Genomic DNA, 18,372 nt, shown 5'->3' on the forward strand with positions numbered 1-18,372 from the left:
TGGCCCAACGCCCCTTGAGCATTAACAGTTTTTTGGAATATAGTGTAATACCCTGAAAATGTATGCAAATGTTATATACTAGTCCCTAATACAGCTCTTTTATTTCAATATACAAAAAAGAAAGAAGAAAATCCAAACTTCTCACAATGGTCTATAAATCCTTCCATATCTGGTCCTTGCTATCAGTGAAACCTCATCTCAATCCGGGCTCCTGAGTTCCCTAGTCACCCCTCATACTTATGTTCCAGCTATACAGGCCTGGGTGGTCCTCACTAGCTCATTCTTGCCTCAGGACTTTTGCACTCAATGTTACTTTTGCCTAAACTTCCTACTAGAACTTTACACAGCTGGCTCCTTCCTTCTTATGGTTTAGGCCTCAGCTCAAATGTTGCCTGCTTTGAGAGGAGTTCCCTCATAATGCTATAAACACTTTGGTCCAAGTTACTGTTTAGCTCATACATGCCCTATTTTATATCCACAGCAACTAGAATTATCAGGGTTTCCTTGTTTATTTTCTAACTATCTCCCCCAACTAGAATGTGAGTTCTCTATGAGAACATAGACATTGTCTGTTTTATCACTGTATCGCCAGCACCTAAAATGATAGGTAATCAATAAATATTGAATTATGAGTGAAAAAATACACAATCTCCACTCTTACCTTTCTGCCGTCTAGGAAATGTTAATAAGAGAGCATGGAGTTGTAGAAAGAACACTGATCTTGGAGTCAAACAGCCCTAGATTTTAATTCTAAAGAGCTGTGCCACATACTTTGAGCCATATACTTTATCCTGAGATTGTTTCTCGTCTGTTAAAAAAAAGTAACAATAAAACTCTCCTTGCAGAGTTGTTATTAGGATTAAAAACAAGATCACACATGTGGAAATACCAATCACTGTATTTGGCATCCAGTAAGATTGTGGTTTCCAAACACTGTTGCCCGTTGGAATCACCTAGAAATTTTTACCCACTTCTGATGACTGGCTTCCACAGCCTGGCATCCAGATCTTTAAAAGCTCTCCAGGTGGGCTTCCCTGGTGGCGCAGTGGTTGAGAGTCTGCCTGCTGATGCAGGGGACACGGATTCATGCCCCGGTCTGGGAAGATCCCACATGCTGCGGAGCGGCTGGGCCCGTGAGCCATGGCCGCTGAGCCTGCGTGTCCGGAGCCCGTGCTCCGCAACAGGAGAGGCCACAGCAGTGAGAGGCCCGCGTACAGCAAAAAAAAAAGAAAGAAATGCTCTCCAGGTGATTCTGAAATAGGCAGCAGTCTGGGAACCACCACAGTGAAGGACAACTGTCTGATAATTAAATACAGTGGCAAGGTCAGAGTAAGGCCTTTAGGAGCAGCACTCAAGTTACCCACATATTGTTTGTGCTTAAATTTAGCTCTTCTTTCAGAAAGCCCTCAAAAGATTACATTTAACAACAAAGATCGATTCCCTGCTTGGTTAGCTATTTTTTTTCCCTCCAAAATCAACAACGTACTTATTTATGCAGTGATACAAGATAAGGACAGAGCGTGAAACTGCCTGCTCCCTTTCACGCTGCTTAGGTAAAAGGACAGTAGCCACAAGACTTAACTTCTACTTTATACTGTACACAAAATTACTTTGTAATGGATCATAGAGCTAATTATGAAATGAAAACAACTAAGTTTCCAGAGGAAAACATAGGGGATTATCATCACAGCACTAGGATAGGCAAAGATTTTTTAAACAGGAGACAAAAAACACTAACCACAAAAGTACTAATCATTAAACTAAATTAAATTTTAGAAAATGTTTATCAAGGGACTTCCCTGGTAGTCCAGTGGTTAAGACTCCACACGTCCAGTGCTTCCACTGCAGGGGGCACAGGTTCTATCCCTGGTCAGGGAAGTAAGATCCCACATGCCGAGCAGTATGGCCGAAAAAAAAAGTTTATCAAAACAAACCAAAAACCTCCCAAACAAAATTAAAAAATTCGAAACAACAAAAAAAATTGAAAGCAAAAAACCTGCCATTATCCTGGTAAGTTCCAAATTTGCCAGTGTTTGCCCTTGCACTAGGAATGACATGCTGACCAAAGATGGAATTAGCTCTTGAAAAAGTGACCATGAAAAGACATGCATGAAATGTAAATGCATATTGCTAAGTGAAAGAAGCCAGTCTGAAAAAGCTACATATTGTATGATTCCAACCATTCAATATATGACATTCTGGAAAAGACAGAGCAATAGAGAGAATAAATATATCAGTGGTTGCCAGGGCTGGATGGGAAGGGGTGGGGCGGGGAGGAAGAGGAAGGGATGAATAAGTGGAACACAGGGGATTTTTGGGGAAGTGAAACTATTCTGTGTGATAATATAATGGTGGATGCATGTCACTATGCATTTGTCAAAACTTATAGAACTGTATAACACAAAGAATGACTCCTAATGTAAACTATTAACTTTAGTTAATAATAATGTATCAAGACTGGTTCATCAATTCTAATAAATGCACTAATGTGAGATGTTAATATAGGAAACAGGGGGTATATGGGAACTCTGTACTTTCTGCTCAAGTTTTCTGTAAACCTAGAACTGCTCTAAAAAATAAAGTCTCAATTTTTTAAAAAGCAATTTAAAAAAGTGAGCTCGAAGGTGTTGTTTTTATATTAAGTGATAATTTTCACTGCTGCATTAATCAACCCAATAACCAATTGCACTATGTCATGTCACAGTATCATTCAAATGTATACATTTTTGGCAACAGCTGGTTTTCAGTGTTTAAATGAAAAATAAATTGATTTCATAGGATTCAGAAAACCAAAAGCCTAAGTTTGTTAAAACCTTAATTTTATTGTCTACGTAGTTAGTCAACAGTCTGAAAGAAAACTATAAATGTAGGTGCTACACCATATCTAAATTATGATCTTTGATTCCAAATAAATCCTATTTAAATTTTTAAAAAAGTAACTGCATATCAAATTTTATTTTAATTAATGAAATGAAAGCTTGCTTCTGCTTTTGAAAAAGGTTTAAGTATTACACCACTATTATTTTTTTTAATTGCCACTATTTTGTTATGCTACCCTGGAAGTGAAACATGTTTCTCCATAATCGTTAGAAAATGTTTATACTACAAAAATCACCCAGTCTTTAAAATTTTTTAAAAGTCAATATGCCAGTCTTCTTCACGATTGATAATTTCATCAGTCCATCCAGAAGTGCAACTCCATCTTACAACCTGAATTAATGTTTCCTATTAAAATTGGTGCATATAAAAAAAGTTTTAGGTATTTATTTCCTATTGAAAAATCTGAAACTTCCAAAACACAGCACTACAACTTAAAAACATTTATTCTTAATAGCATATTTCCATCTCTGCTTTTTGCAAGTAGTGGAAATATATATGAGACAGATATCTAGAAATAGATAGTTTAATGAAAATAATGAAAGAAGATTTATAAATTTGTAAAATTAGTCAAACTTTGTCATAGAACAAAAAGACATATCTAGCTAATGGCCTGCTTGTTCCAAATAGTACTAAAAACAGAATTGTCACATATACACACACAAAAACCATTTTGTTCTAATTATTTCAACTGTACAGTGGTCCTCATTAAAAGGGAACAAAAAGTACAGAAAAAGTATTTTTAAAATCTCATTAAATTATATGTAATAACTGAAGTTTATGTCAAGATTTTTCTTTAGGAATGAAAATGATAAAGCAAAGAATGTGAAAATCTTAAGAAAGTAGTATTAATTAGTAAGATTAATAAGAAATGTATTTTGGCAAATTGGCACCGTAGGTGGCTCAAACTCCATTAGATATTTCTCTGAATCAGAAGGGGACTTTCTAAGTACCTGTAAGCCCAATTGAGTGGGAAAAAGATTCTTTTCTGTAGCTGGCAGTTTTCCCAGCAGTGATTGGCTTTATTATGAATAGGAACAGCTTAATTCTGAAAATGTACTGTTGAATGGTTGGAAAGGACTATTAGACTGTGAAACTTACTAGCACAAATGCACAGAGAAGAAACATTGTTCCCAGCCTAAGACTCTATTCTCAAACAGAGAAATGTTCTCTATTAAAATTAGTCTTAAAACATAAAAAAAAGTGAAAACACTAAATTACCTCAAAAATGAAGAGAAAATACTGAAGAGTACATGATCAACAAGAGTTACTTTAGCTATCTACAAGTATACTTCTTTTATTCTAAAAAATTCTATTTACAAAGTATGTTTACGTTGCATTATAAGACATGTATCAAATGTTAATAAGTCATTATAGCAATTTTATAAGATGATTCATATCCTTTCAAATATTTTTTGTCACCATTAAAAAAATTAAAATGCAGTAAACTGTCATTGCCGCAAAAGAGCACGTGATCTTAAGGGAAGAAACATCTCACTAGAGTTTCCACAAGTTCCTTCTTCTTCTAACTGCAGCTCTGGTGGCAAAGGAGGAGCCCCAGGGTCCCCAGGTCTAGGAAGCGTAGTTGAAGAAAAGGTGGGGTTTTCAGTTCTGCCTACTTCTAGAACAGGCAAATTCAGAGAAGAATCAGTAGAAAAAAAGGGGGCTGTGCTGGATTCTCCTTCTGGATGGTATATGACGGTGGATGCTCTCAGTTTTTCAGAGAAATTACTGTCATCTGAATTTGATCTAGAGAGGTTGTTTGTGGCTCCATCTGGAAAAGGCTCACAGCTGCTACATTTCAGTCCTACAATAAAATTATTCAGATGTAAATGAAAAGTAACTAGAAAACTGAGTCCACACCCATCTTCGAACTTTTTAAAGATTACACAAATTTAAATAGCAGTTTATAAATTGTCATAATCCATTTCACATTTTATCTGCTTTTCCTGACAATCATGAAGCATACTATTATTTACATTTTCTAGATACAGGAATAATCTCAAGGAAGCTAAATGACATGCTACAATTCACATTCAATCTGTGTATTTATACTTAACCATTGAAGGACCTAGAAAAAATAAAGTAGCCCCTGAAATTATTCATAAAATAAGAAATAGCTTTCACAACTAAAAAATATTCTTTAGCATTCCAGCACACACACACAAAAAAAATTTACCCCAATTTTAAACTGGGTATATGCTAAAATTCTATGAGTTAATTACTTCCAATTCTTTTATTTATTTTTTATTAAAAAAATTTTTTTACATCTTTATTGGGGTATAATTGGTTTACAATCGTGTGTTAGTTTCTGCTTTATAACAAAGTGAATCAGTTATACATATGTTCCCATATCTCTTCCCTCTTGTGTCTCCCTCCCTCCCACCCTCCCTATCCCACCCCTCTAGGTGGTCACAAAGCACCAAGCTGATCTCCCTGTGCTATGCAGCTGCTTCCCACTAGCTAGCTATTTTACGTTTGGTAGTGTATATATGTCCATGCCTCTCTCTCGCTTTGTCACAGCTTACCCTTCCCACTCCCCATATCCTCAAGTCCATTCTCTAGTAGGTCTGTGTTTTTATTCCTGTCTTACCCCTAGGTTCTTCATGACATTTTTTTTTCTTAAATTGCATATATATGTGTTAGCACACGTTATTTGTCTTTCTCTTTCTGACTTACTTCACTCTGTATGACAGACTCTAGTTCCATCCACCTCATTACAAATAGCTCAATTTCATTTCTTTTTATGGCTGAGTAATATTCCATTGTATATATGTGCCACATCTTTATCCATTCATCTGATGATGGACACTTAGGTTGTTTCCATCTCCGGGCTATTGTAAATAGAGCTGCAATGAACATTTTGGTACATGACTCTTTTTGAATTATGGTTTTCTCAGGGTATATGCCTAGTAGTGGGATTGCTGGGTCATATGGTAGCTCTATTTGTAGTTTTTTAAGGCACCTCCATACTGGCACCTCCTCCATAGGCACCTCCTCCATAGTGGCTGTACCAATTCACATTCCTACCAGCAGTGCAAGAGGGTTCCCTTTTCTCCACACCCTCTCCAGCATTTATTGTTTCTAGATTTTTTGATGATGGCCATTCTGACTGGTGTGAGGTGATATCTCATTGTACTTTTGATTTGCATTTCTCTAATGATTAATGATGTTGAGCATTCTTTCATGTGTTTGTTGGCAAACTGTATATCTTCTTTGGAGATATGTCTATTTAGGTCTTCTGCCCATTTTTGGATTGGGTTGTTTGTTTTTTTGTTATTGAGCTGCATGAGCTGCTTATAAATTTTGGAGATTAATCCTTTGTCAGTTGCTTCATTTGCAAATATTTTCTCCCATTCTGAGGGTTGTCTTTTGGTCTTGTTTATGGTTTCCTTTGCTGTGCAAAAGATTTGAAGTTTCATTAGGTCCCATTTGTTTATTTTTGTTTTTATTTCCATTTCTCTTACTTCCAATTCTTGAATCATGGGGTGTTACAAGTGGAAGGGATTCTACAGGTCATCCGGGATAGCCTCTCACTATTAGAGACGAGAAGACAGAGGCCTGGAACAGTGAAGTCATGCCCAACATTCCAGGACTACTTCATGCAAGGGGGACGGCTAGAACCCAGGTCTCCTCTTCACATTAAATAGAGAATGTCCTGGTTCTCAACCTAACAGTTTACGTAAATGACAGAGGTTGTTCTGAACAAAGAATTCTATATATCCAAAGGGTATAGCCAACAATTAGCCTCAGTGTGGAAAGAATAAACACAAACACAATTTATCTCTCTTTTAGGCTCAGCAAATATTCAACCCAATGGTCTACAGGCACAGAACTTCCTGAGTTGACAGATTTTATGTAAAACCTGCAGAGTCTGTAAAGTACATTTGTACGTCAATTTTTTCCACTAGTTTTTCAACTTCACAATACAGTCAGCATTTCTGTCCCATGAAAGAGAAACTATTTTCTTAAATATGGCTCAAGGGGAAACTTCATCTGTGTTCCAACATGGATTTATAGACTGAGTTCCTTAAGGGAAAAGCCCTAAATTACTAATTTATGTTTCCCTTGCCTAGAACAGCTGGAATAGAGCTGTATCGCATGCACATTTATCTTAACTGCTCTGTAGAGAGAGACAGAGAAAGATGGGGGTTTGGAGGGAGAGGGGGATTTAAATCGTGCAAACAATTCTACACAGCATTCCAATTTAGTGAGTGTGTGCTCTGGGGTGAGGGTGAGACGAAGAGGTAAATCTGCTACTCCCTTAATCAATCTCAGTTTTATGCCTCTCTCATTTTGCAACACTGAGTGTAATTCTAGTATTTAAAGTTATATATAACTTATACACGATGATTCTTACCAACATAAGCCAACTACTTCATCATGTAATCAACTGGTGGGAGAAAAACTATCAGAGTTTATCAAAGGTAAAATACTTTACCTATACACTGTTCTTTATGCGTGATATGCATTTTCAGGGGTTACTTGTTTTTTTTTTTTTTGCGGCACGCGGGCCTCTCACTGTTGTGGCCTCTCCCGTTGTGGAGCACAGGCTCCGGACGCGCAGGCTCAGCGGCCATGGCTCACGGGCCCACCCGCTCCGCGGCATGTGGGATCTTCCCGGACCGGGGCACGAACCCATGTCCCCTGCATCGGCAGGCGGACTCTCAACCACTGCGCCACCAGGGAAGCCCCAGGGGTTACTTTTGAACAGATTAATCTTGCATTCTGATGACTTTAGAAACAAACTCCTGTGTATACTGGGATTCCATTGTAGTTGTTTTCTATAAATGTGTTGTTAAACGAATATAAATACAGAACACTGAGTGATATTTCACTTTTGCAATGTAATGACATCAAATAAGGTAAAAAAAATGCAAATTGAATGTAATTCTAAAGGTTGAACTTTTTGAATAAAAGCAAAATGATCACTTCTAGGTTTTTGTTTTGTTTTGCATTCTACTTATAAAAGCATTGTTACATTTAAATGAACTTTTGGATAACTAAGATATCTTACCTTTCAGATGTTCTAGTTTTATATTTCTAAGTTTTAGCACTTCATCTGTAATCTTCTGTATCAGGAAGTTCTGTGTTTTTTCTCGCCGAATAGATTCAACCAGGGTATCTAGTCCTTTGGGGTTTTCTTGTAAGTAGTCTAACAATTTTCCAGCCCTTTTTCTACTTGATGTTCGACAAGAAATTTCTTCAGTGTCTTCTCTACTGAGTATTTTTTTTGCACGTAGATGATCAAAATGTCTCTCAGCTATGATTTTTTCACACAGGTATACACGCAAATTTTCTAAAGCCTAAAAGATATAAAAAATGCCTCAATGTATTTTTTTTTTTTTAACACCTAAGGAAATCACAAAGGTGACTGATCAGTTAGGAATCTGACTGGTGAGAGAAAACATCCTGAAGTCAGGAGGCTCAGCCCTATTAAAGGCATGCTATTAAAATGAAGGTCCAGTTAGACAGAAGTAGGTCCCTGACTAGATATTCCTCACTGCTTCCTCACTGCTCTGATCTCATCTTCATATCTATAAACCAAGACCAAACTGTTGTGAGGAGGGGGCCAGTCTAATCTAGGGGGCTTGGGTCTGTGGAAATAGGGAGGTCTGCTGAGGGCCTTCAGAGGTAAAGTTGAGAGCAGAGGTTACTGTACATTTTAGTTTCCATTTAGCGAGGAATCCAGGATTAGTCAGGACCAGAGAGGATAACTCACAGTTTATAACTTTCTCATGTTATTAATTTTCCATCTTTCTAGAGTGAAACCACACACACACACACACACACACACACAAAGAGAGAGAGAGAGAAAGAAAAAGAAAGAACCTAAAACAAAAGGGACCATACTGGGTCTATCTTTGGAGTCAGTTGGCAAGACTGTAGTCTAACTCAGCCTTGGTAGAAGGAAGGTAGAAAGGTATGGGGGGAAAGAAACCTAAAGGAATAGTGGATATTGGAAAAAATTAAAGAAATAAAAAGAAATCACATACACAGGCCTAGACCTGAGAATTGCCTAATGAGGCTTAATTAGTCAAAAATCAATGTGGGTCCTAATAAATGGTATTAACAATTTGATGTGAGTGGCTGTATTATAGCTCCTCCATTTACTAAATATACAATCTTGGGTAACTTAACTCCTCTGTGCCTCAGTTTCCTCATCTGAGTGTAATGAGAAATAAATTAACACACGTAAAGCACTTGAGAAAGTGCCTGGTACATAGTAAGTGATGAGTAAATGTTAGTGATGATGACAATGATGACTAACTTGATTCACACTGACAATGATGAACTAAAGACAATGGAAAATCTTCAAAGTATATGAGAGTATATGGTGGCAGAAAAGTAGGTTAGGTGAAGGGTTCCTACAGTTCTCAGTCCACTGAATTCCCACGAGAAACATTTCACACATTTAAATGCCAAATATGCCAAGTGCTGAGCAGTGGATATGCAAAGATGAACAAGACTTGAAACCTGCATGCAAAGGGCACATGGTCTAGTTGAAGAATACATTATCAACTCAAGCTAAAAATTATGAGACAATGGAATATGACCTGGAAAAAAAGATATAGGTCAAGTACTGGGGAAGCAACCAACTCTGCCTCCAGGACCTGGGAAATTTACAGAGACTACACCTGACCTAGAGGCATGAAAGGTGGGCAATGAGGGAAATTACATTTCCCTATAGTCAAAACCTCATCAAAGGTTTATAAATAAGAGGCAATAAGAAAACTTTTACAGAGGGTTGGGGGAAAGCAAAAATTGGGGTCAAAGGAGAGCAATTAGAAGACTGCTGCAATATCTTACATATGATAAGCTGAGTGCACGAATTTAAGCTGTGGGGATGAGGAGAGAAAAATAGATTTAAAAAATGAACTCCTTGGAAAACCTCATTTGTTGTCATTTCTACCATACGTTGATGATTTCTAAATTTTCCTATGTGATCAAGACTTTCTCCACCTAGAGATCCCAATGGTACTTAAAATTCAACATGTCCAAAACCAATTTTGTTATCTTCCCCTATCGTTTTCCTCTGACATTCTCAGCTCACTTGCGAGTACTACCATCCATCCAACCATGCTATAAACCTACAACTCATCCTTGACTTTTCCTCTCTTTCACTCACTTGGCACATTCGATCAGATCACCCACCCACCAAGTCCTGCCAATCTACCCCAATATTTATCTAAGCTGCCCCTTCACCCCATCCCTATTATTAGCATTGTCCTAGTTCAGGTCCCTATATATCTTGCATCGACTATTAACAAGACACCTAGTTGTACTTCTTCCTTCTCTCCCCACCCCGCTCAACTTCTTCCTTCACACATCTATCAGACCTTCTAATTTTTCAAGAAAAAATGGAAATCTGGAGTGTTACATGAATTCTACCAATACTGAAATGTTGTTAGTTAATTTTTAAAAAAATTAAAACACTGTGTTCCACCTCGACTTAAAGGATAAAGTTTCTCAATTATAGCAGAATAGCAGAGAAGTGAAGAGCATGGCTCTGGACTCAGACCAAGCTCAGTTCAAATCTTGAATCTGCCACATACTCCTGTGAGAGCTGGGGGAAGTTACTTAACCTCTCTAAGCCTCAGGTCCCTTATTGGTAAAAAAATAATAAATACCTAGCAGGACCTGTAGGAGGACTAAATGGGACAGTGCATATGAAGGCTTGACACAGTAGGTATTCAATAAATCACAGCTACTTGATGATGGCAGGCAGGTGCTTCATAGTATGGAGCCTGCCTACCTCTCCAGCTTACTCTATGTTCTGGAACTTTATGTTCTTCCTAAAACTGCTGTTTTCCACTACATTTCTTTAAGTCATTACCTTTGCCTTGTTTTCTTTTCCCATATCCCTATTCATCTTTTAAAATTCAGGACAGTGGTCATCTCCTTCAGGTAACTTTACTTAAACTCCCCCAAATGAGTACTCCTCTCCTGCCTTTACAGCACCCAGTGTATGCACTTCACTTTTCTATACAACAGGACTCCACTTATATCTCCCAACTCACTCCCAGACATTTTCACTCTGTCCCACTACTCTTCTCAAAGTCACCAAGGGTCTCCTTATCACTAAATCTGATACTTTTCAGTCTTCATCTCACTTCTCAGCAGCGTGAACACAGTTGATCACTCCCTTCCTGAAATACTCTTTTCTTGTCTTATATGAATACCACACTCTCCTGGCTTTCTTCCCATCTCTGCGGCCATAACTTCTTACTTTTTAAAACTTTTCTATGGTCTCCCTTTCCCTTCTAGCTCTCAAGTTCCCCAGGTAAACTCACTTAATCCCACACTTTTATTTCTAGCTCAGATCTCTCTTTTGATCTTCGAACTGATAGGTCTAATTGCTGATTTGACATTTCCACTTACTAATCTGATTCCACTCTCTTCCTTAACTCCCATATTCAAACCATCACCAAGTCCTATCATTACTGTTTAAAATATGCATCTGGAATTCTCCTGTTCCATCCATCTCCACTGCCTGATCCGAATCACCATCATCTCTCAACTACGTAAATTCCAAGGATCTCCTCACTAGTTTCCCTCTTCTCCCTTTTGCTCTCTCCAGTCCATACATTAGGCAGAGGGATTGTTAAAAATATAATTCTTCAATAGGTCTCTACTACACTTGGGAAAAAAATCCCACTTTACTACCATCTGTAAGACTCTTCATAATCTGGCACTAGCCCACCATCCTAACTTTACCTCTAGGCACTCTCTGCCTTTTTCCAATTTCCCCAAGATCTTGCCTGCCTTAGATCCTTTGAAAATTCTATTCTGCCTAGAATGCTCTTCTCCAGTTCTGTCATAGCCTTCAGGAACCAGTTTAAAAAATGTTAATAACCTTCCCTGACCATCCTATCTCAAGTAGATTTCCCCTCTTATCTTGTTATTGGCTCAACACCTGTTTGTCTCCTTCATAGTACTTACCATAATTTGGAATTATACATTTATTGTTTTCAACCTTAAGAACCCACATGTTAAAAGCAGGCAAGAACCAGGTACATTCTGTTCAACTCTGTATATCCTGCATTTAGCAGAGTGCTAAGTAGATAATGTTTTGGATGAATGTAAAATCCATTGCACTTATTCTGTGATTTGCAATTGTCATTTTACATGTCCCCCCCACCCCCCAAGAAGTTGAGCTCTTCTCAAACTAAGATTGTGTGTTAGTTTTTAATTTCTGAACTGTTAGAATCAATGGCAGTATCAGTCTCACAGTGTGTAGTCCATATTTATGAAACTGAACTAAATTCAACAAAAGAGAGGTAAACAACTAGATGGAGCACGCAGGGAGGAGTATAGTGAAGAAGTGGGAGCCTGAAAAAAAAAAAAAAAGAAGTGGAAGTTTCCATGTGGATAAGTGGTGGTACAGTCGGTCCTCTGTATCTGCAGGTTCCGCACCCTCGGATTCAACCAACAGTGGATGGAAAATATTTGGAAAAAAAATTCCAGGGGCTCCCCTGGTGGCACAGTGATTAAGAATCCGCCTGCCAAAGCAGGGGACACGGGTTCGAGCCCTGGCCCGGGAAGATCTCACATGCCGCAGAGCAACTAAGCCTGTGCGCCACAACTACTGAGCCTGCGCTCTAGAGCCCACGTGTCACAACTACTGAAGCCCGCACGCCTAGAGCCCGTGCTCCACGACAAGAGAAGCCACCGCGTGTGAAGCCCGCGCACTGCAACGAAGAGTAGCCCCCGCTTGCCGCAACTAGAGAAGCCCGCGTGTAGCAACGAAGACCCAACACAACCAAAAAAAAAAAAAAAAAAAATTTCTTAAAGTTCCAAAAAGCAAAACTTGAATTTGCTGTGTGGGTCAACTATTTATATAGCATTTACATTGTATTTACAACTATTTACACAGTATTCACATTGTACTAGGTGTTATAAGTAATCTAGAGATAATTCAAAGTATATGGGCAGATGTGTGTAGGTTACATGCAAATACTACGCCATTTTATAAAAGGGACTTGAGCATCCATGAATTTCTTTTTTTTTTTTTTTTTTGCGGTACGCGGGCCTCTCACTGTTGCGGCTTCTCCCGTTGCGGAGCACAGGCTCTGGACGCACAGGCCCAGCGGCCATGGCTCACGGGCCCAGCCGCTCCGTGGCATGTGGGATCCTCCCGGACCGGGACACGAACCCGTGTTCCCTGCATCGGCAGGCGGACTCTCAACCACTGTGCCACCAGGGAAGCCCGCATCCATGAATTTTGGTATCAGCAGCCAATCCCCACGGATTCATCACGACAGAGAATACAGCAGAAACAGCAAGTGGCTTTGGGGGAAGGATGATAAAAAGTTCAATTTTAGACAAAGTGAGGAATCTGAAGGATATAAAAGTGGATTTCCAGTAGATATTTGGAAATAAGCACTTAGAGTTGAGAAAGAAGGAAGTCCAAATATGTGGATTATAATTTTAAAACTCCTAAGGTCATAAACGATTCTGAAAACATCATGAAAAAATTTCTAAGAAGAAAATGTGCACATATTTTTTTTCACAGATGTCCTGAAACGTGTCCAGGATTCCCCAAGGTTATGGATTTCTTATATAGCTGTAAACTGAAATCATGGAGATGGATAATATCAATGAACTGATGGAAAAAAAAAAGGCCTAGAAGCCACCCTTCACATCTGTGTTTATGTACAGGCTTTATATCCTCCCACTTGTAACCTCTCACTACCTGTTTTATCAACTATAAAATGGGAAAGACAACTATCTGCCTTAGAGGTTGTTGTACAGATTAAATGAGAACATTGTAAATTGTGTGACAGAGTATCTGGAATACAGTAGGCCTAGCTCTTGAAGTTCATGTTTTTACTGGCACAAATCTTGAAAAACACAATACTCATTTATTCTTTATTAGTTATCAATGTCCCAGTCTTAACTCAACTAGAATGTAAAGCAGGGGCCTGTCATTTTTTTATATCTTTCCAGGCCCAAGAACAGTACTTTCCATATAAGTGCTCCACAATTATCTGTTGAAGGAGGAAACTAAGGCACAGTCATAACCAGTCTCCTTTTGCTAATGAGTCATACCAACTGTAATTGAGTACAGTGTAATAAACCTTACAGGTGAGGGTAAAAGGAAGCACACAAACATTTAAAAAGCTGCTGTCCTGTCCAATTCACAAAGATGATTTTGTATAAGTACTGCAGTGTTAAGCCAGAACACAATTCATGTTCATATTGTTTTGAATTTGAATTAATATAAAGTATTTTAATGGTACTCATATAAGTCTCACATGGCAAAACAAGTTAACTACAAGCAAAGGAAAAGAGAAACAAGTCAGACCTCAACAAAGTCATTCTTTACGAATAAATACTAAGATTTGTGCACTTCAGCATCCAAGCAGAAGAGCATAATTTAGCTGCTGAATATCTCCAACGTTTACCTGTAAATTAATTCTCCGCTTCATGTATTCATCCCCCGCCCCCTCCGCGCCCCTTCAATTTAAATACGTGGGCGTTTGCTTACTAGGGGAATTCCGGGTTGTGCTTTCAACAGTCCAGCTTCCCCCAACCCCCTTTGCAAGTTTCACGTATTTGATCCACTGCTTGGGATGCTTTATCTGGTCCAGCTTTTGCTCCAGGTTGAGCCAGCAGCCAAGGCAGTCTGGCTCAAGGATGAACTTGAGTCGTCGATCCCTAACAACGCAGCTCCAAAGCGCAGCTGGGGTGAAATCACCAGGGGATGGGTGAGCAGTGGGCAAGAAGCTGACTGTAAAGAAACGCTCCACTGAACAAGATTTCTGAAACCCAAGCCCTGCTTTTATTGATTTAAAACGTGGATTAACAGGTCAGCGGGGATCAGATCACTTCCACCAAGGTCCCTCGGATGCAGGGCTCGCCGCGGTCCTGCTGTGCCCGGACGTTTCGCTTCTCAGACCGCGGGCTCCTCCTCCGATTCCGACTCGGACTAGGACGCGGGGTTTCCTCGCTGCAGGAATGCAGCCCCCCCCCCCCCGCTCCGCCCGCCCCCGGCCCTCGGCGGTGCCCGGGCAAGGTTTTGCTACTCACGTCCTTCTTCACTTCAGTCAGGTCCTCCTCGGTGAGGGACGGCGCAGTGGGCTCCATGGTGAAGGCGGGAGATGGCGCTTCTTCCGGGTCCGGGAGCTCGGGCTGCGCCGCCCCGCCCAGGCTGGGGGCTTCGGCCTCCGGATGAAGGGGCAGAGGGGGAGGCGGAGAGGGTCGGGAGGAAGAGGGCTACGCCTTCGAAAACAGATGGACTCGTGGGTCAAACTGTAGCGCTTCCGGCTCTGCCTTTGGGAGCCGAGGGCTCAGCCGACCTAAACTTCCCGACGCGGAGCTCGGGTTCCCGCTCCTTCCCTCTCCAAGAGGCCCAGGCCCAGGCCCCGCCCCTCGGTAGGCCGGGCCTTCGGGAGAGCCCGCCCCGTCTCTGTGGGAGCCAATCGGAGCCAGCCCATGGGTCAACCTTCTCCCCGCCCCCCGTCCGGAGCCTTTCAGCAGTGGCTCCGCCCACAGCCTCCAGATCATTTGCATGTGGCCGCGGGTTGGCCTCACTGAAAGGAATCGTTTCCCTGGGTGGGGAGCGTCGCTGCTCTGCCTGCGGGCCGTCGCCGCCTGCGCAGACAGCTCACAGGCGGAGTCGGGTCTCTGCTTGTCTGTACTTTTGGGTTCCTCCCCTTTTCCCAGACCCTACCCAACGATTTCCTGTTGCTGTGTTTGCCCACTCAAGTTTTAAAATTATTTGGTCTCACACGGACACACGTGCATACACACACAAGACGCATATACAGCCTATCAACAATATTAACGAAATCTCTGAAAGAGAAAAACCGCCTACGATCCCACTACTTTAACACCTAGTTTAACGTCTGCATTTTTTGGGGTCACTTTATTATAAACACATTTCCTTATTTATTCATCCGTGTAATGAAGCTATGTCTACCTCATGCCTCTCACAGGGCTGCTGTGAGAATTAAATGACATGATATACGTAAGGTTCTTAGAGGTACTGGGCACACAGTACACACCTTACATTACTAAAACATTTATTGAGTCCTTACTAATATGTTCTAGGCATCTTATTCTGTTACAGTTCTCCCATTTTATCGGGGGAGACTGATGAACAGACCACTATTCTCAGAATGGTATTCTAGCTACTAACAGAGGTGTATACAAAGTAATGTGGGTGAAAAGCTCAAAACAGAGCCCTGGGCTCAAGATGGTTGTTTGGACAACGTGCTAAATAAACTAGAAATAAAGTAGATGGTATTTGAAGCTAGAGTGTAGATAAATATGATAAGAGGACCAAAAACGAACTTGGGAGCCCCAACATTTAAGGGAAGAGAAAGCAAAAGAACCAGAAAAGAACAACGTTGCCAAAGCCACACCAACGTGTTTTTTTATCGCAACACGGGGGTTCTACTTTTAACATTAACATTACCTCACATGTCTTTTTCCATATTGATACACAGTATTTTTTCTGATTGCTTAACCTTCCATCCTCTTGGTATAACCCAATTTACTTAAATATTTGTTCTTTCATTTCACAAATATTTATTGAATGTCAGCTATGTGCCCGAGACTGTTCTAGGTGCTGGGGAAACAACTGTGAACAAAACAGATAAAAATTCCTTTCCTCCTGGAGTTTAAATTCTAGTATATGTGTGTTTGGAGCAGGGCAGACAGACATGTGAAAAATGTTATGTAAATTATTTATTATGTTAGAAAATAATAAATACTAAGAGAAAATGTAAAACAGGGCAATAGAATCAGGGTGTTTGGATTAGTAAAATTTTAAATAGGGTGGTTAATGAAGACCTCATTGAGAAAGGGAGATTTGAGTTACTACTTGAAGGAATTGAGGGAATGAGCCATATAGACATATGGAGAAAGAATATTAGAGGGAACAGCCAATGAAAAGGATCCAGTGTGACTGGGAAGGGGATGAGGTCCTTGTGTGCCACTGTAACAGTTTGCTTTGACTTTGCTCTGAGTCATCTGGGCATACTCTGAGTCAGACGGGAAGCCACTGGAGGGTTCTGAACAGGGGAGTGACATGATCTGGTTTATGATTTGAAAAAGGAGCACTTTCACTGTTGCCTTGAGGGGCAGGAAGATGGAAGAGGGGAGACCACTTAGGGTCTAGCACCATCATCCAGGCCCCGGGAGGTGTTGGCTTAGAGCCGGGTTGGAAGCAGTTAGGGTGGTGAGAACATTTTGAAGAGAAGTAGGGAAGTGATTTCATTTCCTTTTCAAAGAATCACTCTGGCTGCGGAGTAGAGAATAGATTGTAGATGTAAGGGTGGAAGCAGAGAGATCAGCTGGAAGCTACCAGAGTGATCCTGGCAAAGATGAGGGTGATGTGACCAGGCTGGGAGCAGTGGAGAGCACTTCCCCATGGTGGCCTTAAGTTATTCCCAATTTTTCATTATTATAACAAATTTGTCCGTGAATTTTTCATCTCCATATTCCCCAGGCCTTTTTTCTGTTGAATTATCATTTCTTTTGCATAAGTTCTCAGGAGAAGGAGTACAGAGCCCAGTGAAAGGAATATTCTCTGTCTTTTCAGGTATATTTCCACAGGTTCTCTCCAAAGTGTTGGTCCGTCCGTGTGCAGCGACGAACTGTTTTGCCACAACCATTCCTGCTTTGCTGATGAAGAAGGAGATTCAGAACCTATCAAAGCAAAGGAATTTGAACGAAGCCAATTCGCTACACCCATTTTCATAGGACATTATGAGGTTGCTCTTCTATTGTTATTATTTATTTGTTTATTTATCTTAAAAAAATTATTTATTTTTGGCTGCATTGGGTCTCTGTTGCTGCACGCGGGCTTTCTCTCCTTGCAGCGAGCGGGGGCTACTCTTCGTTGTGGTGCGCGGGCTTCTCACTGCGGTGGCTTCTCTCTGCGGAGCATCAGGCTCTAGGCCCGCAGGCTTCAGTAGTTGCGGCACTCGGGCTCAGTAGTTGTGGCTTGCGGGCTCTAGAGCGCAGGCTCAGTAGTTGTGGTGCACGGGCTTAGTTGCTCCGCGGCACGTGGGATCTTCCCGGACCAGGGCTCGAACCCGTGTCCCCTCCATTGGCAGGTGGATTCTTTTTTTTTTTTTTTTTTTTTGCGGTACGTGGGCCTCTCACTGTTGTGGCCTCTCCCATTGCGGAGCACAGGCTCCGGACGCCCAGGCTCAGGGGCTATGGCTCACGGGCCCAGCCACTCCGCGGCATGTGGGAATCTTCCCGGGCCAGGGCACGAACCTGTGTCCCCTGCATCGGCAGGCGGACTCCCAACCACTGCACCACCAGGGAAACCCAAGGCGGATTCTTAACCACTGCAACACCAGCGAAGTCCTCTATTGTTCTTTTTTAAACAGAATGTTTCAAATACACTAAACTATAAAGAATAATGTTACAAACACCCTGTGCTCATTACCAAGATTTTAACAAGGATTGATATTTTGCCACATTTGCATCTATTATGGCTTTTGATTGCCAAATATTAGTGGCAGACATCTTTGA

The 18,372-nt window shown here is 40.7% G+C and overlaps 1 protein-coding gene across 1 annotated transcript; it reads right to left on the reverse strand.

Moving 5' to 3' along the window:
* Positions 1-4,154: 4,154 nt before the first annotated feature.
* BCL10 (BCL10 immune signaling adaptor) lies at positions 4,155-15,226 on the reverse strand. Its single transcript, XM_060024707.1, has 3 exons — positions 14,911-15,226; positions 7,895-8,183; positions 4,155-4,684 (listed from the first exon to the last, which is right to left on the reverse strand). The coding sequence occupies exons 1-3, from the start codon at positions 14,965-14,967 to the stop codon at positions 4,329-4,331; spliced, it is 702 nt and encodes a 233-aa protein (XP_059880690.1). The 5' UTR covers positions 14,968-15,226; the 3' UTR covers positions 4,155-4,328.
* Positions 15,227-18,372: the final 3,146 nt, after the last annotated feature.

This window comes from Delphinus delphis, chromosome 1 (assembly GCF_949987515.2).
Source record: "Delphinus delphis chromosome 1, mDelDel1.2, whole genome shotgun sequence".
In the NCBI taxonomy this organism is placed as follows: domain Eukaryota; kingdom Metazoa; phylum Chordata; class Mammalia; order Artiodactyla; family Delphinidae; genus Delphinus; species Delphinus delphis.